General features: G+C 44.9%; 2 protein-coding genes across 6 annotated transcripts in view; one reads left to right on the top strand and one right to left on the bottom strand.

Moving 5' to 3' along the window:
* The window catches only part of LOC144610466 (prosaposin-like), a 29,317-nt gene extending 26,062 nt beyond the window's left edge, over positions 1-3,255 (top strand). For both annotated transcript variants that reach the window (XM_078429200.1, XM_078429199.1), the window contains one exon: positions 2,090-3,255. In XM_078429200.1, the coding sequence (XP_078285326.1) occupies positions 2,090-2,125 (36 nt within the window). In that variant the 3' untranslated portion in view covers positions 2,126-3,255. The remainder of the gene's footprint in view (positions 1-2,089) is intronic.
* Positions 3,256-3,971: 716 nt separating this feature from the next.
* Positions 3,972-24,759, bottom strand: usp39 (ubiquitin specific peptidase 39). Of its 4 annotated transcripts, none has more exons than XM_078429196.1 (13): positions 24,629-24,759; positions 20,576-20,660; positions 20,045-20,139; positions 17,116-17,252; positions 15,883-16,035; positions 15,316-15,541; positions 14,927-15,001; positions 14,375-14,442; positions 11,642-11,830; positions 10,292-10,434; positions 8,902-9,037; positions 5,807-5,893; positions 3,972-4,917 (listed from the first exon to the last, which is right to left on the bottom strand). In XM_078429196.1, the coding sequence occupies exons 1-13, from the start codon at positions 24,705-24,707 to the stop codon at positions 4,861-4,863; spliced, it is 1,530 nt and encodes a 509-aa protein (XP_078285322.1). In that variant the 5' UTR covers positions 24,708-24,759; the 3' UTR covers positions 3,972-4,860. The 4 variants fall into 4 exon arrangements, with proteins under 4 accessions (XP_078285322.1, XP_078285323.1, XP_078285321.1 ...); XM_078429197.1 differs by having other exon boundaries at positions 24,635-24,745; XM_078429195.1 differs by having other exon boundaries at positions 24,623-24,725.
* Positions 24,760-25,599: the final 840 nt, after the last annotated feature.

The raw sequence follows: 25,599 nt of genomic DNA, 5'->3' as shown, positions 1-25,599 counted from the left end.
GGTAGGCCATTTAGAACGGAGATGAGGAAGAACTTTTTCAGTCAGAGAGTGGTGAAGGGTGGAATTCTCTGCCTCAGAAGGCAGTGGAGGCCAGTTCGTTGGATGCTTTCAAGAGAGAGCTGGATAGAGCTCTTAAGGATAGCGGAGTGAGGGGGTATGGGGAGAAGGCAGGAACGGGGTACTGATTGAGAGTGATCAGCCATGATCGCATTGAATGGCGGTGCTGGCTCGAAGGGCTGAAAGGCCTACTCCTGCACCTATTGTCTATTGTATTTTGCTTGGGCAGCTCACAACTCAGAGGTGTGAATTTGATTTCTCTAACTTCAAGTAACCCTTGCATCCCCACTTTCTCCATCCCTTCCCCACCCAAGTCGTACCAGCTTCCAAGTCGTCTTGTTGAGTCTCGTTGCCTCTCGTTGCCTCTCTACATCTGTCTGCATCTCTTATTTCCCTTTCCCCTGACTCTCAGTCTGAAGAAGGGTCTGGACCTGAATCGTTACCTATTCCTTTTCTCCAGAGATGCTGTCTCACCTGCTGAGTTACTCCAACGTTTTGTGTCTATCTTCAGGATCACTGACCCGCATTCTCAATGGTTCTACTGGGTGGCTCGGTGGCAGTAGAGTTTCTGCTTTGCAGCACCAGAGACCTGGTTCAATCCTGACAATGGGTGCTGTCAGTTCATGGGTTTTGTACAGGTGCTCCAGGTTAATTGGCTTCTGTAAATTGTCCATTGTGTGTAGGATAGAACAAGAGTACAGGTGATTGCTGGCGGTGTGGACTCGGTGGGCTGAAGAGCCTGTTTTCACGCTGTATCTCTACACCAGACTAAATTGGAGCATGACATCTCTTGCAGTAAAGGCCAAGTTAATGTGTAGGAACACTGAGCAATTAGAAAGGCCAATGGTACCTTGGCCAATGGTCTCTAGTTGCTCAGTGTATCTGCACATTAGCTTTCAGTAGTTTAGTTTAGAGATACAGGCCCTTCGGCCCACTGAGTCCACACCTACCAGCGAAGCCCATACATTAACACTATCTTATACACTAGGACAATTTTACTGGAAGCCAATTAACTACCAACCTGTATGTCTTTGGAATGTGTGGGGAAACCGGAGTACCCAGAGAAAACCCACATGGTCACAGGGAGAACATACAAATTTTGTACAGACAACACCTGTAGTCAGGCTCAAACCTGGGCCTCTGGCGCTGTGAGGCAGCTACTCGACAGCTGTGTCTTAGTGGCACCTAAAATGGTGACCCATATAGGATTTGTGTACAAGAACACAATAGGAGCAGGTCACTCAGTCTCTTGTGTCAATCCCACCATTCAATATGATCATGGCTGATGTTCAGTTCCCCAGAACCGTCAATGTTTCAAATGCACCCACGTTCCTCAGAACATCAACGCCTTTCAGTGGTTCACTTTTTATATAAAATATTCAATCTTTCTCGTATAGGATCATCAGAATCTCGTGTATGAACATTTTGGTGTCTTTCTATTCACATTTAGAAAGTAGAAGATGAGAAAATGTAAAACCAAGTGTTGTTACTACCTCAGTTGATAGGATAGTGAATTTGGAAATCTGCAGCTTTTGTGGTAAAAATACTATTTATTTGCACTATGCAACTAAAGGCAACAAGGGACTAGCTTACAATTAAGACATGAAAGCAGTCAATAATTAGCATTGCCAATATCCATTCTAAGTTACATTTCATATTAGCCAAAGGTATCACAAAATGCTGGAGTAACTCAGCAGGTCAGGCAGCATCTCGGGAGAGAAGGAATGGGTGACGTTTCGGGTCAAGACCCTTCTCATATTAGTCATGTGCTCTGTAAAGGGCTGCAGTGATAACCAGCTAAATCAGGAATAGGTAAAAGCAAGAAACAATGCCTGTTGGTTTGCAAAGACACAAAGTTCTGGAGAACATGGATAGGTCACCTGAAACATCACCTGTCCATTTTCTCCAGCAATGGTTAGGTGATGCTCGAGCATGAGGAATGAGACAAAAACACTGAAGAGTAGGAGACTGCTGATGAAGCATGTTCTTTTCTCATAATTCGAACTAATCTCATTTTTGATTTTCTTTTTAGGCTACTAAATACTGTGAGGAACATGGCTGGTTATAAAGCTAATTTAGCATCTCTGGCAGAAGACCGCAGCAAATTTAATTAAAAAATCAAAGGTGATTCCATTTCAGGATCAGTTAAATGATGATTCGGGCTGTGTGTGTGTGTGCGCGCGTGTGTATTTTGAACGTTTTGTGCTGCTATAGCTTCTGCTGAATTCTAAATTCAGCACACTCCCTTTAATTAAAGTGTTCCACAGAGACCGATTACCTTTTTCCTTCCAACTAATCATTTCTGGATGCTGCATATGTAGGCAGAGCTTTTGTCTAACACTGATTAATAGAAAGTAATTATTTCGTAAGCAAGTGCTGAAATATAACACTTTAAAAGGAAAGGATTGGGAATGAGCTAAATGTCAGTGTTTCCTGCATGGAAGAGATGAGCCACAACTCGGACCCTACAATCTCACTGTAGTAGATACAGAGGGGGACAATTGCTTCGGAATTTCTCCTTGGGAGCAAAGAAGGCTGAACAATTTCATAGAGATTTGATGAGTTCAGAGACCTAAAACAGGGAAGTATTTTCAACCGTGACTGGTTCAATGACAAAGGGAACAAATACAGGTTGGGGGGGTGAGGCTGATGGGATTGCAAGGCCAAGAGCCAGTATACACTTTGACGGGCTAAATGGCCTCCTGTGCTGTATTTTAATTCTCTGTAGGAATTTCCTGATGTGTGGGAAACAACTGTTGCTCTCAACAATTGAGTGAAGAAGTTTGAACTGTTAATTTCATGATGTGAAATGTTAAAGTTCAATTAAATCATTTCTTTGCAGAGATTAAACAGTATTTAAAAACAATTCATTGCTATTTAGTGAATGTCGATGATATTTCTACTCTTGCACCTTGTCATGGGTTGCATAACGTTGCTGTTGATGAATTCTGACTGCTTGCAAACCAAGTGTGCACTTGGGGGCTGGCACAGTAACTTTAACAAGAGGATAATACTTTGTACATGTGATGGAATTTTAATAATTGATAGTGATTGAAGATTTACTTGATTGATCTTGGTCCTGTGCAGCTGTGGCTATAGAAATGATGCTAGTGTTGGTTTTGTATTTGTTGAGCAGACTAAAAGTGCTTTAAAACAATGCTCTGTTTCTTAAATAAACTTTAATCAACATATGACTTCCTTAAAGAGTGATTCATTCTTGCATCCTTCAATATGTGGATGTACCGTATCCCTTGAACAGTGGCTCCACCCTGAATGTCGGCAGCCTGTCCTGCTAGGGAGAGCAGGATGCCAAGTCACTTTGGAAGCAAGGATTTTCCTTTGCTCCCCAAACAAGATGCCTCAGCATATTGCTAAGATCCCTAAACACAGATGTTAACTCACCCTAGCAGTCAGCATCACCTGCATGAGTTTCTGGTGGTTGGCTGACATCCTCTCAGATGCATACCTAACCTGAAGGCTTGTGACCTCCTGCACTGTGACTTTACAACCCTCTTAACTACAGATATAGATCTAAAGATAGACACAAAGTGCTGGAGTAACTCAACCGGTCAGGCAGCATCTCAGAAGAAAATGAATGTGACATTTCAGGTTGGAACCTGTCTTTAGATGCTATCCATTTTCTCCAGTGATGCTGCCTGGCCCGCTGAGTTACTTTAGCACTTTGTGTCTAGCTTTGGTATAAAGCAGCTTCTCCACGTAAATCTCTGTGGTTTCCCATTCTCCTGAACTTGCCCGGTGGCAGTGTATGCAAGCACAGAACAAGCAATTGCCAGAGGACACGATTATAAGAAAATATTTAAAGATTGACAGAGTCAAGACTCATACGGGTCAGGCACAGGCCAGAAGCTATCATCCGCGCAAGTGGAAAGAAAGCAAAACACTCAGGAGAGAAGTTGATTACTAAAAGATAAAATACATGGCTTTATTCTTCAGGTGGTTGAGATACCTGGTCAGTTACATCAGCAGGTGTGCCATAACCCAATGAATCCACCACCCTTGAATGCTCAATGCCAACCAAACCTTAAATGAACATTTTATTTATCTCAATTGACAGAAATTGACAAAATAATCCAGGAAGTTGACCATGAGAAATGTTTTGCTGCTATAATTTCTAAAACAAAGAGCAAGAATTAGTTAAACCGATCCAAAAATACCTAGATCCTGCTCTCCTTCAGTATTCAGATCTTCCAATTCCACTTCAACATATTACAAAATTAAGACATACAGATTTTGCACATGGACACTGATGTTTCCAGCCTAAAGACGGGCCAGTTTCTGCACTCTGGAACGTCAGTAAATAGCTCTTCTCAGCTTGGCAGCATTTGAAACATCAGCCATAATGTAGAAGGCTGCTTCTCCTTGACGATGAAGCAAGGTCATAACAAAACAAGAGGTTTGCACCAGCCTCTGGGGTTCACTCTGCCACTTTTCCAGCAAAGACAAAGATGATTCAAAGTGGCTGGTGTTCCAGGGTGAATGGGGCTCACTCCATTGGCAAATGGGGCTCATTCCATCAAAATATCCCTGCCCCCCCCCCCCCCCCCCACCGTTATCATGTAAATCCCTGCACACCTTCACAACTCCATATTGGAGAAGTTAGTTTGAACGCCAGAGGTAGGAAATCACTGCATCATTGCCATGTCTGTGCACTCCACATCTGCCAAATATGGGTATCGTCAGCCTTTGCTTTAAATATTGCCAGCATCTTCAGGGTCAGCTCAACACACCCCCTGGTGGTCATGGGCAAGATGCCGATGGTCAGAAGATTCTCCCTGTCCCAGCTCATGCTCCTTTCTGACTGGGAAGACCTTCGTCGCTGTCTTCTCGTCTCTTCCAGATCTGTAATTTGTAAACAGTATGTGGAGCTGAAACAGGATTACAGGAAGTATGGAAGTGCTTGGTTCATTCAGCACCATTGCTCTTTGCACCATTCAGCTCAAGTGTGAATTAAAGTCCATTCCAGTCAACACGATGTTGCCATTATGGTCTTTTGAAATCTTCCCCAGGGAAGACGACTGCTGTTCATTGAAGCACCAGCTCCTCCTCCTGTGGCTTGCCAATTCAAACCAACACATATAGAGCTCCCATTGACAAGCGTTGAGCCATACAGCATAGAGACAGGCCCTTTTGCCCAGCCAGTCCATGCCAACCAAGTTGTTCTGTTTGCCTAAATATGGCCCATGTCTCTCAATGACATGCAAAATATTAGTGGTGGGACTGGCAAAAAAAAACATTCTCACATAGGAGGAGCTGAGTGCTGGGCCAGATCAGCCATGATCCGACCGCCTGCTCCTATTTCCTTACCCATGTTCCAGGTATTTTCAATTATTGGGAAAGAAAATGAAGTCCAGTTGAGGACAACAGGGGAGAATGCAGAGTCAGAAAGTATCCAGGAATACCATGTGTAGTATAGAGAGCCTTTTGATCAGAGAAGAAAAGAAAGATTACAGGAAGTATGGAATTCTACTAGTTCCTGGTCCCGGGAAAGAACAAAACGTGGGATGGAGCAAAGAGTTGAATGTACACAGAGCTGGACTAGCTTCCATTCTTGCAGCTGTAAGCTGCACTAGTGTATTCTTAATCACATCTTATGCTCTTAAATTCCATTGAAATTTGCCTTATTATCTGAACTACATCTGGAATCTATATAATCAGTACTCTTGTGTGAATACAAACAGCAGTATGTGGAGCAGGAAAGCACGGTAACATTGCCCCTGGCAGTACTAACCTGAATATAAGCCTCAGATAGGGTGATCATCTGTGGCAAGATATCTGTAACTTGTAGATCTTGCAGCTCGTACCACTTCCCTGTTCCCTGAAAGGAGAAAGATACAAGTATTATGTTTGCAAACAGGCGACAGAAGAGTCTGAAAATGTTGGAATCTCAAGTTAAACACAAAGTGCTGCAGGAACTTAGTGGGTCAGACAGCATCTGTGGGAGGATGTTTCAGATTGGAACTATTCTACAAATCCCTTCAGACTGGTGAAGGGTCCATCTCCCTTCATTGCTGCTGCCTGACCAGCTGAGATCCTCCAGCAATTTATTTTTTACTATTACATTTAAAAGAGTTTCTTACATTGCAGGAAATAGTACACAGTATAATGGACCTCTTGGTCAAACAAGTAGATACACTACCTAGTTTACACAACAGCTTTCTACTCAGATTAACTAGTGTAGATCTCCATGCAAAAACAAAATAAAAACCTGACACTGTAAATCACAGGACAGATCCAAAACAAATTATGACACAGAAGGAAAGCATTGAGGCTGTCATGTCCATCCAGATGGATAAAGAAACTCCCAGCCTAACCTCACCTGTCATCCGCAGCCATGCACATCACATCTCTTCAAGTACTCTTTACATGCCGTGAGGCTTTCTGGTTCCGTTTAGAAAGATGAGAGGAGATCTTATCGAAACGTATAAGATTATTAAGGGGTTGGACACGTTAGAGGCAGGAAACATGTTCCCAATGTTGGGGGAGTCCAGAACAAGGGGCCACAGTTTAAGAATAAGGGGTAGGCCATTTAGAACTGAGATGAGGAAAAAAAAATGTCAGTCAGAGAGTTGTGAATCTGTGGAATTCTCTGCCTCAGAAGGCAGTGGAGGCCAATTCTCTGAATGCATTCAAGAGAGAGCTAGATAGAGCTCTTAAGGATAGCGGAGTCAGGGGGTATGGGGAGAAGGCAGGAACGGGGTACTGATGAGAATGATCAGCCATGATCACATTGAATGGTGGTGCTGGCTCGAAGGGCCGAATGGCCTCCTCCTGCACCTATTGTCCGTTACCCATTCAGTCAAAGGGTTCCAGACCTTTCTGCCCCCCCCCCCCCCCGAGTGTAAAGCTTCCACATTTCCTTTAAATACTTCCAGCAATTACTTTAAATCTTCATCCCCTAGTTATTAACACTTATGCCAAAGGAAATATACCTGTCTTTTTTCTTTTCTATCTTGGCTCAACAGAATTGGAGGTCTCCCCTCAACCTCCTCTACTGCATCCCCAGCAGATCCAATCTTTCCTCAGTTAAATGTTCCATTCTTGGTAAAACGCTTCAAAAGTTCCCCTGCGTCCTCCACAGTATCGGGCGGGCCAGAACTAGATCTAGTGACCTGCATTTGGTGTTCACACTGTGGTCTATCCGAGCAAACAATCTACATGGACCACATCAAACACACCTCCCTCACATCCACAGGAAATGCAATTCCACGACAGACTGAACCGTTCTGTGACAGACCCATGCGGTCTATCCCGAGTAATCCCTGCTTTCCACATCACCGTTTACACTATCCCGCAATTGATTCCAATCACTTGCCCAATTTGTTGACGGTTTAAGAGATGAGCCAAATTGGCCTACAATTACTTGGTTTATTCCTTTTGAAACAATTGTGGAGCACTGGAAGTGCATTAATCCTCTGCCATTTCTCCCACAGCTAGGGACGATTAGAAAAAGATAGTCGGAGCCTCAGCAATCTCCTCCCTTGTTTATTTTACCAGTCAGGGATAGACCACGTGGACCTGCCAATGCACTCTTCCTCTATTATGTTCATCTCCTCCAATATTAAGCATTCACTCTACTTTATAGTACCATTACCCCTCATTCGTAAAGACAATCACAACGTACTCATTGAGACTCTTGCCCACATCCTCCACTTACAAACACATTAGTTTTTTAGTCCCTAACAGGCTCAACACTTTCCATAATTATTCCATTGCTCTTATAAAACAGCGTTGGATTTTCTTTGATTTTTCATAGCCTCCTTTGCTTTCCTATTATCTCCCTCTTAATTACACTCCCACATTTAGTATTCTTTTATGGGCTTTCTGCAACATTAGGCTCTCAGTGTCTGAAATAGCTTTTCTTTTATTGCCTTTTCCCATCCTCCATGTACCTTGCCGTTCAAAATAAAAGTGAAAATCTGAAACAAAAGCAGAGAATTCTTGAAATGTGCAATTTGTCCTTATATTCCATTTTCCTAATATCTGGTTGGAGGAGATTTCTGCTGTTTAAAAACTGGATGCCAGATAAGCAATGTGACAATCCCAAAGATCAGAAAGAGAAGCAATAATAAGATACTGAGCCAAAGAGGGTGAACGGGGACAAGGATACAGATGCCAAAATTCACAAAGGTGCAGTTCTGGGTTTAATACGCTGTAAACACCTTACCATTCACGACTTCCAGCTGTTATCCCATTTATTGTGCCGAAAGCTGTTAAAATGCTTCCGTATTTACTGAAGCAATAATGACAATGAGTCCTAGTGAAGTCTTAAACTATCAGACACTCAAAAGGAAATTAGAAAAATACCTGAAGGGCAAAAAACTGCAGGCCTTCAGAGAAAGAGCAAGGGTGCAGCGATCAAAACAGCTTTTGCCAGAGTCAACACAGCACAATACTCTGAATGGCACTGTGTTTGACAATCCTATCTTGATTGATACTTTAGTGTCACATATACGTGGTACAGTGAAATGTTTTGTTTTGCATACAATACACAAGAATGAGAGCTAAGAAAATATAGCTTCATATACCTGATAAAGAGATCATATACTTGGTACAGAAATCATATACCTGATAAAGAAATCATATACCTGATAAAGAAATCAGCAACTCGAGCTATTTGTTGTCCCCTGCGTGGCTTGTAGAACCCATATGGATCATGCTCAGCCTACCCCCCCCCCCCCCCATGTATCTGTGACATGATCTTGTGTTCATTCATTCATTCCACTGGAGGTCTCAAGGCTGCGAACAGCTATTGTTCTATTACTCACATAAAGAGCAAGTGATGCCAGCAACTGACAGACAGGTGCTGATGAGCAGCAAACTCACATGATGCAGAACGTGGACGCGGTATGCTCCTTCACCGGGCTTCCCATCATGGACCACGTTACCTATCAGGTCATAGGTGGTGTGTTTGTGTACCGCCTGAACCTCCTCTGACAAGTACTCTCGCAAATCCACGTTCCTGAAACACATTGCAATAAACATGAATGGTTTAAAACACTAAATCCCTGTTATCCGAACTCCTGGAAGATGCAGCCTGATCTGTTGGATATTTCCTGCACTTACCCTTTTAGATTCCCAGCACCTAGAGAATTGTGTAGCTCAGAGTTCCCAGCACATTCTTTTACCTTTCACCCCTTCTTTAACTTCACCTCATTCACCTGAGCAGCTCACAGAGTATTGTGTCAGCTGGTATTTCCAGCACTTTACATTTTAATTTTGAATGTCTATTCTGCATCAGCCGATATCAGCCAAGCAGGAGAGTGTTACAAATACTTTACTGCCTCCAGCCCAAGAACAGCAGAACGTTTCTGTTAGTGTTGTTATGGTAACTCACCCATACACCAGGTGTCAAAATCAGATGAGAATTGCCTCAACAAAGCTTGGATACAATCACTAGTTATTACAAAGATGCAGCAGGTCAAACTCGGCCAGTTCTGAGAAAGACCATCACATTCTCTAGAGAGTGTTGCAGAACAGAGGGAGCCAGGGGTGCAAGTACACAGTTTTTTCACATCACACGTAGACAGGATGGCGTAGAAAGCGTTTTGAATGCTGGCTTTCATCAGCCAGGGCATTAAGTACAAGAGATGAGACATTATGTTGCAGTTGTGCAAGACGTTGGTGAGGCTGCACTTGTAGTGCTGTGTGCAGTTTTGGTTACCATGCTCTAGGAATGACAGCATTAAGCTGGAAAGAGTGCAAAAATGATTTACAAGTCGTTGCCAAGACTCGAGGACCTGAGTAACAGGGGGAGGTTGGGCAGACTAGGACTTTATTCCTTGGAGCGCAGGAAGTTCGGTGGTGATCTTCTAGAGGTGTATAAAATCATAAGGGGAATAGATAGGGTGAATATACAGAATATTTTTGTTTCCAGAGAAGGGGAAGTCAAATTTAAAGCACATTGGGTTAAGGTATTAGGGGAAAGATTTAGAAGAGACCCGAGGGGCATCTTTATTATTCATAAAATGGCGCATATATGGAACACACTGCCAGAGTTAGTGGTTGAGGAGGTACAATAACAATATTTAAAAGCTATTTGAACAGCTATGTGGATAGGAAAGATTTAAAGGGATATTGACCAAACACAAGCCAATGGGACTAGCTTAGATGGCATCTTGGTCCAAATGGACATTGGGCCAAAGGAGCCATTTCTGTACTGTTACTCTATGACTAATGCAACCACATTCAACTAAAAGGTGAAGTTATTACTTACGTTATTGGAAAGTTGACAATGGTGGGATTTTTCTCAATGAAGAAATTGTTCTTTGTGAACCTCTTGATGTAAAAGATGAGATAGGGTGGGAGCTTTGTCAGCTGAAACCTCTTCAGGAAATTCTCCTTGTAGGTTTTATACTCCTGAAGAAAATATAAAGAACAGTTCTCAAGGTGTCAGAGCTTGCAAGCATGAAACACCCGTCATAACCTCAGGATGGTCGAAAATGTTTTGCAGCAAATAAAATGCTTGCAAATGTGGTTACTGTTGTAATGTTGGAAAATAAAGCTACAGTAGAATAGCAGTTGTGATACTGGATGAATAAGTTTAAATGCAAATTAAAATCCAACCATAGTAATTAAAAAAATTAAATATAGTTAAGCTTCCTTGTTAAATAAAACTGGTGATCAGTTCAAATTAACCATACAGTTTTCATATCCAAAATATATCCAATAGCTTCAATATTATTCTTTGGGAAAGAGAACCTCACCCTGTCTGGTTTACATGGCACCATTCCCATTCTATACACACCACGTAACTGCTTTGAGGTCATCCAGCAAACTACTTATACTGATCAGACAAAAAGGAGATGTACAATAATTATCAGCTTTTCCAATAGGACTTAGATTAATAACAAATGACCCAATTTGTGCGCAGTCAGGTCTCACAAACAGCTCTGTGGAACATGACCTGATTATATGATTTGAAATAAGGTTGTATGGCAAAGAAATAGATCCTTTGATCCACTGCATCTGCACTGACCTCCATGTTTATGCTCATTTTAATTGATTCTTCCCAGATCCCCATCAAATCCCCCCAAATGCCACTACTAACCTACTAACCAGAGAAATGTACAGAGGTCAATCAATCTACCAACACTCAGATCCTAGGCATGTGGGAGGAAACCCAGGTGGCCACAGGGAGAATGTGCAAACTCCACACAGACAGCATCGGAGGTCTGGACTGTGTGGAGTAGCTGGAGCTGAGGCAACGGCTCTACTAGCTACATTGCTAGGATGGAACTAGTGTACGGGGATCGTTGGTCGGTGCAGGCTCTGTGGGCCGATTTAACATGATGTATCTCTAAACTAAAAAAACTAAGCTAAACTTGAAAAGTAAATATTGACAAAACCACTGGGAAACATTAGGGGTTTGGAAGTCTAGGCTCAGATACATGCATCACCTACTGGGCATTGCACACAACGGGCTCCACACTCGCAGTGCTCTTCCTGTTACTTTGTAGTCCTGTTGTACACTCTGATATCTCCGCTACCTTACTTCAATTAAATTTGCTCTGTTTGCTAAGAGTATTCAGTTTTATTCTCATTTGCCTTATAATTTTGCACCAACCTTCTCTGTGATGCCATTGAATTTTGCCATGATGTTGAAGAGTGGAACTTGCGGAATGATCAGCTGCTCCTTCTCGTCCTTGTACAGAGGTGCGGTTGGCAGGTCCAGGGTCAAGTACAAGAAGGTGGACTCAGTCATGGTTTCCTTGAACTCCTGCATTTCTAGCAGTTGCTCTTTCTCCTCCGGTGTCTACAGAGAGGACATGAAAAGAAAGTTAATGCTTTCTTTTTAAACGTCTATTAACATGTTTTGAACACGAGAGAAGCCACTGGCAGCTAACTAATCTCCATACTCAATGCATTACCACTGGCTGAATGGTCACAAGAGGAACGATTATCCCAGCCATTCATCAAGCTGACAAGATGCAAGCTCAGCTCTCAAGGTGATGGACAATGCTTTAAATCATTCCCTCAGGCTCCTTGGAATCGCTCTGATCCCCTTTAAAGAGTACACCGCACTCACTGCCAAGCTCCCATTACTAAAATCAATCAAAGACAAGCTATTGGTCCAGCAGTTTTCAACACAGAAATTTTTGTTTTAAAATCAGGAAAAGGCTATTAGAGCCAGTAAGCCTGGTTTTGTTCAATTCCAGCTAACCGACCTACCCAACATTACGACCCTTTTCTTCAGCAGTTTCATAATGGTTTTCCTTCATAACCTATTCCACAATCATTAACGTTAAGTTCAGCCCATGAACGTTGGCACAAGTGTCCAGTCTGGATCAGCACCAATGGCAGACGACCATTGGAGGAAAGCAAGTCCCTTCTAAAGTTATTGACATATGTGCAAGTGAACCTTTATAAACAGAATAATAATAATAAAAAAGCAACTGGAGGCCATTATTGATCAATGGTTACATAAAGCTAAATAATTCTAAAGATCAGCACTACACTGGCTGAGAGTCTACTGAAAACGCAGGTTAAAATTTCATGCTGCTGTGGTGATTTGTAGCTGTTGGGAACCAATTTATATCAAACCTTGCTGCACACAGCCCAAGTGAGATGATTAGACTCACGTAGAAGGACCTTTACCGTAACTATCTCATACTTTACCTGCACTAAGAATATTAGATGGGGAAATCTAGAGGGAATTTTACATTGTAACTGACCATTGTCCTGCTGAAGAGCGTTTCAAGTGGTAGATTAGGAGGTTGATTGTGAAACTAACACAAAGGAGTGTTTGAAGACAACTAGGGAATTGCTGCACTCCCAGCACTAAAAGCATTGATGTAGAAACTGCAGATGCTGGTTTACACAAAAGGACTCAAAGTGCTGGAGTAACTCAGTGGCTCAGACAGCATCTCTAGCGAACATGGATAGGCAATGTTTCAAGTCGGGATCCTTCTTCATTCTGATTGTGAGGGGCGGGGTGTTGAGAGGGGTAAAAAGCATGGCAGAAAAAAGATAAACAGAGGTGAGGGGCAATGATTGGCAGATGGTCGAAACAAAAGTGGCAGATAAAAGCAGAAGGGATGAGACTGGATTGAAGAGTTGTGAATTGTGAAGCCAGAGGGGTGAATGTAGGAGGAGGGGAGGGGGAGGGGAGAAATAGGTGGGAGTCCAGGTGGGGCACAGGGGAGGGGAACATTGAATACACCAATGTTAAGTAACTCCTACAACCCCCCCTCCCCTTTCTTCCACGACACCCCACTCCCCTCCACCACACCTGGATTCCCACCTACCTCTCCCCTCCCCCTCCCCCAAAATTCCTTTCTCTGGCTTCACAATTCACCCAAAATGTCACCTATCCATGTTCCCCAGGGATGCTGCCTGACCCGCTGAGTTACTCCAGCACTCTGTGAAACGTCACCTATCCATGTTCTCCAGGGATGCTGCCTGACCCGCTGAGTTACTCCAGCACTCTGTGAAACTTCACCTATCCATGTTCTCCAGGGATGCTGCCTGACCCGCTGAGTTACTCCAGCACTCTGTGAAACGTCACCTATCCATGTTCTCCAGGGATGCTGCCTGACCCGCTGAGTTACTCCAGCACTCTGTGAAACTTCACCTATCCATGTTCTCCAGGGATGCTGCCTGACCCGCTGAGTTACTCCAGCACTCTGTGAAACGTCACCTATCCATGTTCTCCACAGATGCTGCCTGACCCGCTGAGTTACTCCAGCACTCTGTGAAACGTCACCTATCCATGTTCTCCACAGATGCTGCCTGACCCGCTGAGTTACTCCAGCACTCTGTGTCCTTTTACTAATCATCACTATCTTGACTGGTTACATATTGACATACTGCAGTCAAAAATAAACGTGAAGCTGTCTGAACTGTTCCACTCTATACCTCTACCTCACCCACACTAACAATGAAGGGTTTGAAACAAAATTCATTCCACTCACAACGCTGGTAGGACTTGCACCAACTTGCATTAATGGCTCCTAAATGCCACCATGTGGCTAAAAAGAATAAGTGCAACTAAAAATGTATCAAACAACTCCAGCATTCTGATCCTAAAGCTACAATAATTTCTAAAAGTGGTGGCAACAATGTGCTTTGGGCACAGAATTAAAAAAGCTTCAGAGCTGAAAGCCACTCGGTTGTCCATTTGTTCTCCCTGGAGGATACAGCCAACCTGCCTGTTGTCCCCAATATCCCGTCTTCTGAAAGTCAATTCATTTCTCAGCAAACCCCCTGCTCTGTGTTCACCTTCTACCTGTTCTGTTCTGCCAATCAGAAGGCATGGGAAAAAGCATAGAATGAAAGCAAGAGATGATTTGGGTCCTACCAGGTCTGGTGGAGGCAGCTTCTTTGTAAATATCCGCATGGAACCCTGGAACACACTGTTGATGATGGCTGCAATGAGGAATATGTTCCAATGTTGAGAAGCCACGTGGAATAAAGGACAAAACCACAGCAATCTTCAGAAGCTCCACATGACCCACACAATACCACTTCAACAGCTCAGCTGACCCCACGATTTATCAAAACAATGGCAACCCACCAACTTCCTTTCTTCAAAAAAATAAAACGTATTTTACTCCCCACACACAAAGACCCATGAACCTTGCTGTGGCAGTATTCAGGAGAGTTAGGATCGCTGAAGTTATTGGCTAGATGGCCAGTCTGATGTGGGCCTATTGAGTGTTAATAGTTTATTATTTGATGTAGAAGTCACACAGAGGACAATCTACCAGCTTTGCATTAGATTAGATTAACAATAACTTAAAAATCACTTTATAAGTGGCAGAAAATACATTGTGTTTAGATCCAAATATAGATTTGCAATAAAATATGAATGAGCTCATGGAATAATTTTTGTTTATATATAATAACTTACTCTTTTTCTTCTTGTTCCCTCCTAGTGCCATATGAAGTGCATTTAGGAACCAAGACAGGAAATCAACAGCATCACCTGCAACAGCAGACAAGTAATTCACTGAAAACATCGACTGCAAAAATTCTGGGAATTATCAAAAGAGCTATTTAAAAAGCACCCGAGCGAGCAGCAACACTTTCCACACAGAGGTTTGTGGGTGAATGGAAAGATGTTGCCTGACCAGTTAGTTCAACATTTTTGGTCTTATTTTAAAGTACATCCGCAAGTACAACACATGTGCGTTAAACAAGTCAAAATACAAAGGAAGAGAATTTCAGCGGGGGTTTCTTTATTCTCCTGCCAAATCTTTGTAGATTCTGCAATATTCAGCCAGAAAAATGAACGCTCACCCTGTTTGGTAATTTGGAAACGTTTCTTGCTGCATAGGACTACAGCCTGCAACATCTCATGTGGAGACACATGAGCTTTGAAGTTTCTGGGATTCCTGAGCTTTCTCATCAGCTCTCCAAACCTCTGCACCAGCAGGAACATTATGTCTCCTGGTGGTCGCTTTATGTCCTTGTAGTTTTCTTCCTCCAAGAAATAATTACGTAATGGAGGCACATTGGACAGGGCCTGAAACAGAAATGGAGAAGCACATTCTGAAACACCGGGGGGCAGGAAAGGAAAACTACGCAAGCTAAAATGTGCCATCAGTGAACAATGCTCCTAAAATTTATTATATACCACATGCATGCTTCTCTTTTCACCATGCATGGCCAACATGCATAATGGTTGCCATTTTATTCTCTGCTCTAACCCCAATGTTTATATCTCCTCTCCATAACAGCCTAATTCCTTGGTTCCACAGATATATTCTTCATGTACGAGCCCAGGCAATCTATGGAACTACAGGCATCGTAGTGAGGCACAAGGTTAATCTTGCTCTTGTCTGGATTACTTATTTATTTCCTTACCTGCAGCACCACATTGGCATAATCGTTAGCCTTGATATTGTTCAGCCCCACGATTCCTGGCAGATAGGTGGTTCCATCGTAGGCCCGCGACAGTTTAGATTGTTTGTCCAGGTTTGCAATGTGTTGTTTTGTGAAAGTTGGTTTCAACACATACTGCAAAGCAGAGAAAAGTGCCATAAGTAGTGACGACAGTCTTCTCAGATACGAAACAAAGAAACACACTTTGTGCAAAGCTTCAACGCGGTTTCGTTATCATAGATGAATGACATCAGAATCTGCGCAGAGAAAGCAATGACTGTCTCCAACAAGAGAAAGTCTAACCAGTCAACCAACTCCCCTCAAATAGTGAAAGGCTTGGGTAGAATGGATGTGGAGAGGTGATTTCCACTAGTGGGAGAGTCTAACACTAGAGGTCATAGCCTCAGAATTAAAGGATATTCCTTTTGGAAGGAGTTGAGGAGGAATTTCTTTAGTCAGAGGGTGGTGAATCTGTGGAATTCTTTGCCACAGAAGGCTGTGGAGGCCGTCAATGGCGATTCTTGAGTAGAACGGGTGTCAGGGGTTATGGGGAGAAGGCAGGAGAATGGGGTTGTGACGGAGAGATACATCAGCCATGATTGAATGGCAAAGTAGACTTGATGGGCCAAATGGCCTAATTCTGCTCCTATCACCTATGACCTTGACATTCACCTGCATTCTGGGAGTATTTTCATGAGAAGGACCATAGCAGGTCAAGGTGGCTCAAGGGCAAATTAGGGAATGAAAAACTTACATTTCAAACTTTATTTCAGAGCAAAGTCCATGATCGTGAGAAGGTTCAAATCAGTCCCCACCTGGATGAATTTCTTGATAATTTCCATTGGGTGATACTGTGCCCTCAATAAAGTTTGCTTTCGGGTGCTAGATTTTTAATTGATGCCTTCCAACCATTGATCCCCGCGATGGGAAGCATTTTTCTAATTTTATCTAAAGCTCCAGAAATCTGAACATCCCACATATGATCCATTTCACAAAAAATCCAATTGAACAAATACATGGTGGAATACTTGAGCAGCACAAACATTAATCAAGACTTTCAAAATTCTTTCGCCAGATTCACAAGGATACAGCACTGAGGAGTAACTAATCCCAAAGAAACTTTATATCAACAGGACTCAGAGTTTCAGAAGAGGAGAATGAAGAAAGAATCCCCCTTCCAGTCGCTTGTTCATTGTTTCCAGGCACCATGCTCACCGTGATGTCTTCTAGAGAAGAGTCAATGATTTCGTAGTTGTCTGGTAAGCAGTAGAACTTCAAAGTGTGCAGATTCAAAAAGACGTGGTGCCCGACCTGAACACTATGAATGTTAGCGTAAGACTTCAGGCCTCGACCTAGGAAGCACAGATCACTATTATCAAAGTCAGATCATATCTTTCATTCATTGTTCGTTATCTCTCCACATCACCGTCTATATTTCTCGTTTCCCTTGCCCCTAACCAATCTGAAGAAGGGTCTCGACCCGAAACGTCACCCATTCCTTCTCTCCAGAGATGCTGTCTGTCCCACTGAATTGCTCCAGCTTTTTATGTCTACCTTCAGTTTAAACCAGCATCTGCAATTCCTTCCTATGCAATATGAATGATACTTTATTGTATCAATATTATTTTTTCCCCATTCTAAAAATGAACACTGCTGTGTTCTGGTGAAGTCTTGGGCTGTCAGCTTCAACCAAGGCCACCCAGAATTTGAAACCCAGAAAAAAGTGCCAACATCTTCTCAACCAGAGTGCATCACAGAAAAGCCATGATCTAATTTACCAAGCAGGAAGTCCATGCATCCCAACAGGACCCAATGGATACTGATCCTTCGTGGGATCCCGTCAATGAAAAGCCTTTCACTCAGCAAGGGTGAGTGACTGTATCCCCACACTGCTTGCCAACTCACAAGTTCAGGACTTTCACGTTTTGAATATATCAGTCATGCATCAAGCAGTGCAACTACCCAGATATCTCCAGTTTGTGCTTTAATCTAGCCCAGTTTACAAATCTGGATGTATGGTCACATTCTTGTTGCCAGCTGAACAGTCAAACAAGATGGGCTGGCGTGGACAGATGAAAATTTGTGCAAAAGCAATGTAACAAAAAAAATCAATTAACTGCAAAATGCTGGAATCCAAAATAAAACAGAAAATGCTGGAAACACTCAACATATCTGCACAAAGAGAAACGTTAACATTTCAGGTTAAAGACCCTTTTCTCTCGCCACCAGAGGGAGCAGCAGGACCCGAAGTTTAGTATTGAGGCAATTGCCATTCATTGTTTATGTCAAAGCCTCATTAATCTTCCCAGAATGTCACCTCACACTTATCAGCATTAAATGCCATCTGTCCATCTTACCAACTCATCAATATCAAACTCTAGCCTAAGATTACCTACCTCCAATCAACAATACCACTAATTTCTGTGTCATTTTTGAACTTGCTAATCGCATTTTCAACATTCACCAATGTATATAACAAAGAGAAACTGATCCTAATACGATCTGCGTGGTGCTCCACTGGCTGCAAGTGACAATCGCGGTCACACCTCCTCCAACCACCAAACCACTTTGGGATGCAAGTTATCAATTTGTCCAGAATACCACGGGCTCTAACCTTTTGGATCAGTCTCCCTTCTGAGACCTTGTCAAAGATCTTACTGAACTCCACGTGGACACCAACTACATTGCCCTCTTCAATAATCTTGTTATCTCTTCAATGAGTGCAATCAAAATGCTCAAACAAAATCTCCCGCTAAAGCAAAGCCATTCTGATTATCTTTGATTAATCCCTGCCTTTCCAAGTATAGATTCACTTTCTCCTCAGAACAAAGTGCTTCTGTTAAGGGCAAGACCGATAGCAAATGGGATCATAAATAGAAGATGATTTAGCCCTCGCCATCTCCTAGTCAGTACCCGTCTGCATCACCAGACCTTCCCTTTGTTCTCTCGACCCTTCCCCCTTCTCTGCAATGTAAAAGCGCTTTTTTTCATAATCCCCATTCTGATAAAATGTTAACTACTTCTCTCCCCATGAATCTCCCAGAACTGCTCAATATCTCCAGCATTTTGTGTTTTATTTTAGATTTGCTGCATCTGCAGGTTTTTGTAATTTACTTATTTAACATGTCTACCATTTCCATATTTTCATTTATAATGTCACCATCATTAGTTTTCACAGTGCTTACATTACATTAAACCATCCTTTTATTTTTTAAACTATAAAGGCGTGTTAAATCGTTTTTCTCCTTTAATCAAATTTCCTTCCATACTCTCTTTTTTTATATAATTGGATGAGTTTTGGTCCTTTGTATCTCTCTCCATTTCTACGATCTATGCAGTTTTATTGCACATGTGTGTTTTTTATTACTTTATTCATTGTTGATATGGCACCATGGTTGGCCCAAGCACTGTGGGCCGCTGAGCCTGGTTGGTCCTGTGCTGTACTATTTGATCCTCACTATCTTTTATCACTTTTTTGTGTCGTGGAGAGTCATTTATTTTAGCAGTGTAAAGATTATGCTCTTTCTTTGAACATTTTCCACTGATCTTGTTGCTTTAACTATTAACAAGCAAGTCCAATTTACTACAGACTGCCTCAATCTTATCACTGTGATAGACAATTGTACCCAAATCTAGAATCTCAGACTTTGTTTCCCATTTTCCGCAGCAAGTCCTACATAAACACAATTGTTTAGATCGAGCATGGAAACAGGCCCTTCAGCTGACCAGCGAGCATCCCATACACTAGTTCTATCCTATACACTACGGACAATTTACAGATGCCAATTAACCTACAAAAGTGAAGGTGGGAGGAAACCGGAGCACCCAGAGAAAACCCACGTGGTTACAGGGAGGACATACAAACTCCATACAGACAGCACCCGTAGTCAGGATCGAACCCTAGTCTGCTACTGTAAGGCAGTATCTCTACCGCTGCACCACTGTGCCGATTGTATTGATAAACAAACACCAAGGCCATTGATTAGATCCAGCTTCGTTACTTGTAATCACATCTGAAATAGCTGCTCTCCTCAATGTTATAGCATATCTTCAATTGTATTCTCAACTCTTTCACTAATTTGTTAGTCTATTTATTCCAACTCAAATGAATACAAAATGAATAAAATGCAGAAAGTGAGCTTACCTTGAAAGTATTTGCCACACACCAGGCAGGCATAAACATTGATGTGAGAAAGGGAGACAGAGCACAACTTCTCAAAGTCAAAATCCAGCACACTCCTATAATTGACAATCGTTAGTCAGGCTTTGAGTGTTGCAGAAGCATTAAAACATGATTGTAATATTCTCTAAAACAAAGAGGAAGACTTCTTTAAAGGAGTTATATGAAGTAAATACAGATCCAGTGCAGTTCCATACAGGACAAAACTCTTTCTGGAAGGGAATCATTAGGTTTGTGGCAGCACTTTCATCTCTGAGTCTGAAGAATCAGGATTGAAACAGGAAACAGGGTTAGCAAATGGATACCCGCGTTCTCTCTCAACATTACGAAATATGATCTAGCAGATATACTTCCCCACACACTGATTGTTTATATATAATTAACTATAATATATAATTCCAAGATAATTTACCAATCCTTTTTCTAATTATTAAACCCAGACATTAAGAAAAAATGTCACCCCATTATAAGAAAATAAAGGTGGCTGATGCTGACCTATTGATGGTGTCCAGGTAGGGACAATGTCTACTTCTGTCATCCTCCTCATCCTGACAATGGATTCTTGTCATCTTTGAGGGCACTAATTAGAAAAAGCAACAACATACATATGTTTAGTTTTTTAAAGATACAGCGTGGAAATAGGCCCTTCGGCCCACCGAGTCCGCCTTGACCAGTGATCCCCGCACATTAACACTATCCTACACACACTGGGGACAATTTACATTTATACCAAGCCAATTAACCTACACGTCTTTGGAGTGTGGGAGGAAACCGAAGACCTCGGAGAAAACCCATGCGGTCACGGGAAGAATGTACAAACTCCATACAGACAGCACCGGTAGCCGGGATCGAACCCGGGTCTCCAGCGCTGCAAGAGCTGTAAAGGCAGCAACTCTACCACTGCGCCACCGTGCCGCCCATGTATATTACATTTGCTAATATTAACTCAATGCAGTTCATTTTAGACACAAGAGCCAAAGTACCCCAGTCCTTAAGTACAAATTAGATAGCATTTTTTTGTATTAAAATAATTATTACAGTTTAAGTATAGATGGGACATCTTGGTGGGTGGAAAAGTTGGGCTGAAGGGCCTGTTTCCATGCTCTATGATTATAATCAATCAAATAGATTGATTCTATTGTCTGTGGGGTAACAGAACCTGCCTTCCATGTCCTTGCAGCTTTTTAATGCCACTTTGTGGCAGGGTCTATTACTGTGAAAATATGGAAATGGTAGACATGTTAATTAATACTGTAATCACTATTTTAATGCAAAAAACACTATCTAATTTATACTCAACAAAGTCTCATAAATAGTAGAGATTATCAATAAATTAAAACTATTTTTTTGAAATGTTGACTGAAGTAAAACTAATGCCGAGGACAATGCAGTAAATTCTTGGTCACCTCTGCACGACGTCCTGAGATGTTTTACATTCACCCAAAGGCTCTTAGTTTAACATCTCATCCAAAAGCAGCAGCTTCTCAATAGACAATAGGTGCAGGAGTAGGCCATTCGGCCCCACGAGCCAGCACCACTATTCAATGTGATCATGGCTGACCATTCTCAATCAGTACCCCGTTCCTGCCTTCTCCCCATATCCCTTGATTCCCTTGGCCCTAAGAGCTGGAACTGTATATGCTTGTTTAAACCAAAGATAGACACAAAATGCTGGAGTAACTCAGCGGGACAGGCATCATCTCTGGAGAGAAGGAATGGGTGACGTTTCGGGTCGAGACCCTTCTTCAGATGTTGGATCAGATTTTTCCATCTGGATTTATTGATTAGGGTCTAAATCCACAACATTCTGTGCCAGAATCAAGATCTCTGGAACTGACCCAAGCTAGGCATTAGCACAAAACCCAGTTACTTACAAGGTATCGGAACTCACTGTCCACGATCCTACAGCTTTTTAAACATTGCTCTGTGGGTGAGGGGTAAGTGAGAGTTTGTAAGTGAGGGGGTAGCCGTTTATGAGTGAGGGGTAGGTAGAGGGAGGGGGCAGAGTTTGAAAGGTGAGGGGAGGTTTGAGGGGGAATGGGAGGTTTGAGGGGTGTGTAGGGAATCTAAGGCATGTGCAACGGCATAGAGTTTGTGAGTGAGGGGGTAGGGGTTGGGGGGTGCGGGAGTAGAGGGAGGGGGTAGGGATTGGGGGGGTGTGTTGAGGGGGGAATGGGAGGTTTGAGGGGTGTGTAGGGAGTTTAATGAGTGTGCAAGGGGGTGGAGAGGGTAGAGGGGGGTGTTGAGAAGGGTAGAGTTTGTGGGGTAGAGGTTGCGGGGTAGAGAGAGGGGTAGAGTTTGAGGGATAGAGGATGTGGAAGGGGAGGGTGCGGGGTAGAGGATGAGGGGGGTGAGGGAGAGTGAGGATGAGGGGGTAGAGTTTGAGGAGGGTGCGGGATAGAGGTTGGGGCTGAGGGTAGAGTGTGAGGGGGATGCGGGGTAGAGTTTGTAGGGTGGAGGTTGGGCGGTGAGGGGGGGTAGAGAGAGGGGTGGGGGGTGGAGAGAGGGGTAGAGTGTGTGGGGGGTAGAGTGTGTGGGGGGGATAGAGTGTGTGGGGGGTAGAGTGTGTGGGGGGGGTAGAGTGTGTGGGGGGTAGAGTGTGTGGGGGGGTAGAGTGTGTGGGGGGTAGAGTGTGTGGGGGGTAGAGTGTGTGGGGGGTACAGTGTGTGGGGGGTACAGTGTGTGGGAGGTACAGTGTGTGGGGGGGTACAGTGTGTGGGGGGTAGAGTGTGGGGGGGGTAGAGTGTGTGGGGGGTACAGTGTGTGGGGGGGTACAGTGTGTGGGGGGTAGAGTGTGTGGGGGGGTACAGTGTGTGGGGGGTACAGTGTGTGGGGGGTACAGTGTGTGGGGGGGTACAGTGTGTGGGGGGTACAGTGTGTGGGGGGTACAGTGTGTGGGGGGGGGTAGAGTGTGTGGGGGGTACAATGTGTGGGGGGGGGTACAGTGTGTGGGGGGTACAGTGTGTGGGGGGGTACAGTGTGTGGGGGGTAGAGTGTGTGGGGGGTAGAGTGTGTGGGGGGGTAGAGTGTGTGGGGGGTACAGTGTGTGGGGGGGTACAGTGTGTGGGGGGTACAGTGTGTGGGGGGTAGAGTGTGGGGGGGTAGAGTGTGGGGGGGTAGAGTGTGTGGGGGGGTACAGTGTGTGGGGGGGTACAGTGTGTGGGGGGGTACAGTGTGTGTGGGGGTACAGTGTGTGTGGGGGTACAGTGTGTGGGGGGGTACAGTGTGTGGGGGGGTACAGTGTGTGGGGGGGGGGTACAGTGTGTGGGGGGGGGTAGAGTGTGTGGGGGGTTACAGTGTGTGGGGGGGGTACAGTGTGTGGGGGGGTACAGTGTGTGGGGGGTACAGTGTGTGGGGGGGGTACAGTGTGTGGGGGTTAGAGTGTGTGGGGGTACAGTGTGTGTGGGGGGGTAGAGTGTGTGGGGGTAGAGTGTGAGGGGGGGTAGAGTGTGTGTGGGGGGGTAGAGTGTGTGTGGGGGTAGAGTGTGTGGGGGGTACAGTGTGAGGGGGGCACAGTGTGTGTGGGGGGGTAGAGTGTGTGGGGGGGTAGAGTGTGTGGGGGGGGTAGAGTGTGTGTGGGGGGGGTACAGTGTGTGGGGGGGTAGTGTGTGGGGGTAGAGTGTGTGTGGGGGTACAGTGTGTGGGGGGTAGTGTGTGTGGGGGGTACAGTGTGTGTGGGGGGGTACAGTGTGTGTGGGGGGGTACAGTGTGTGTGGGGGGGGTACAGTGTGAGGGGGGGTTTGAGGTGGGGGGGTAGTGTTGGTGGGTACAGTGTGTGGGGGGGTACAGTGTGTGGGGGGTACAGTGTGTGGGGGGCACAGTGTGTGTGTGGGGGGGTACAGTGTGTAGGGGGTTTGAGGTGGGGGGGTAGTGTTGGTGGGTACAGTGTGTGGGGGGGGGTACAGTGTGTGGGGGGGTACAGTGTGTGCGGGGGGGGGTTGTGGAGGGGGGGGTGTGGAGGGGGGGGGTGTGGAGGGGGGGGGTGTGGAGGGGGGGGTGTGGAGGGGGGGGTGTGGAGGGGGGGGGGGTGTGGAGGGGGGGGGGGGTGTGGAGGGGGGGGGGGTGTGGAGGGGGGGGTGTGGAGGGGGGGGTGTGGAGGGGGGGGTGTGGAGGGGGGGGGGGGTGTGGAGGGGGGGGGGGGTGTGGAGGGGGGGGTGTGGAGGGGGGGGTGTGGAGGGGGGGGGTGTGGAGGGGGGGGTGTGGAGGGGGGGGTGTGTGGAGGGGGGGGGGTGTGGAGGGGGGGGGGGTGTGGAGGGGGGGGGGGTGTGGAGGGGGGGGGGGGTGTGGAGGGGGGGGGGTGTGGAGGGGGGGGTGTGGAGGGGGGGGGGGTGTGGGGGGGGTGGGTGTGGAGGGGGGGGGGGGGTGTGGAGGAGGGGCGGGCCATCCATGATCACGTGGGCTCCGCCAGGTCACGGCCACGGAAGATTCTGGAAACCGGCGGGCGGGCTGTCGGTGCCGCGGCCGCTCCTCGCTCTCAGGGCCCGGGCTCCGTCCCCGCGCCCCCGCCCTTGACCCCGCACCCCGGCCCGGCCGCTCCCTCACCCTCACCCTCACCCGCCCCCGTCTCCGCCTCGTCGCCGGCCTCCGACTCGGCCTCCCGCTCCCGCTCCCGCTTCAGCGCCGCCATCGCCGCCGCCGCCGCCGCCGGGTGGCCGACCGGCTGCTGCCCCCGCGGTCGGCGCAGGCGCTGCCGCTGCTGGGACCAGATGCTCAGTGTCCCTGTGCACAAGTGGGACATGCTGCCACTCTCACATTACTTTAATATTATACATGTATCAACAGCAGCATCTATTACATCCATAATGACCATATACTGCCCGAAAAGACAAGTTCTTAGTTTTGAAATACATTCCATATATACATACATATATATATATATACTTATTCACAAAATGCTGGAGTAACTCAGTGGGTCAGGCAGCATCTCTGGAGAGAAGGAATGGGTGACGTTTCTGGTCGAGACCCTTCATCAGTCTGAAGAAGGGTCTTCACCCATTCCTTCTCTCCTGAGATGCTGCCTGACCTGCTGAGTTACTCCAGCATTTTGTGAATAAATACCTTCGATTTGGACCAGCATCTGCAGTTATTTTCTTACACATATATATATATATTAGGAAATATATATTAATTAATTTATTTATATATTAATTATTGATTTGTTAATTAATATCAAGTGGCAGGCGGGTTCCTAGTTTTATCTCTCGTCCAACAAGTCAGAAACTCCAGCAGCACTATCTTCCTTCAGTCCTGCACTGCGTCTTCTGGGTTCTCTGGAGTGAGTGGGTCCTGAATTTATTGCACACAAGCCAGGGGGTCGGTACTCATTTATAAAAGTTATATCAACTTTTACTGTAAAGAGCTGGGGACAGTTTTCAAAGAGGACAATAAGAAATGTTCAATGTTTTACAACATGTTGAAATGTTTAAGAAGGAACTGCAGATGCTGGTTTAAACCGAAGATAAACACAAAGTGCTGGAGTAACTCAGCGGGACAGGCAGCATCTCTGGAGAGAAGGAATG

This window comes from Rhinoraja longicauda, chromosome 36, assembly GCF_053455715.1.
Source record: "Rhinoraja longicauda isolate Sanriku21f chromosome 36, sRhiLon1.1, whole genome shotgun sequence".
NCBI lineage: Eukaryota > Metazoa > Chordata > Chondrichthyes > Rajiformes > Arhynchobatidae > Rhinoraja > Rhinoraja longicauda.
The sequence above is the reverse complement of the archived record's forward strand: the minus strand, read 5'-3'. Positions and strand labels throughout refer to the sequence as shown.

Excerpts from the sequence above, each read along its gene's own strand:
- usp39 (XM_078429195.1), bottom strand. The coding sequence starts at position 24,707 with ATGGCGGCGCTGAAGCGGGAGCGGGAGCGGGAGGCCGAGTCGGAGGCC. Across the intron at positions 11,831-14,374 it reads AGCTGCCTCCACCAGACCTG|ACACCGGAGGAGAAAGAGCA; the intron begins GTAGGACCCAAA and ends TCCTCTCTGTAG. Across the intron at positions 10,435-11,641 it reads TCAATGGCATCACAGAGAAG|GAGTATAAAACCTACAAGGA; the intron begins GTTGGTGCAAAA and ends TATTTTCTTCAG.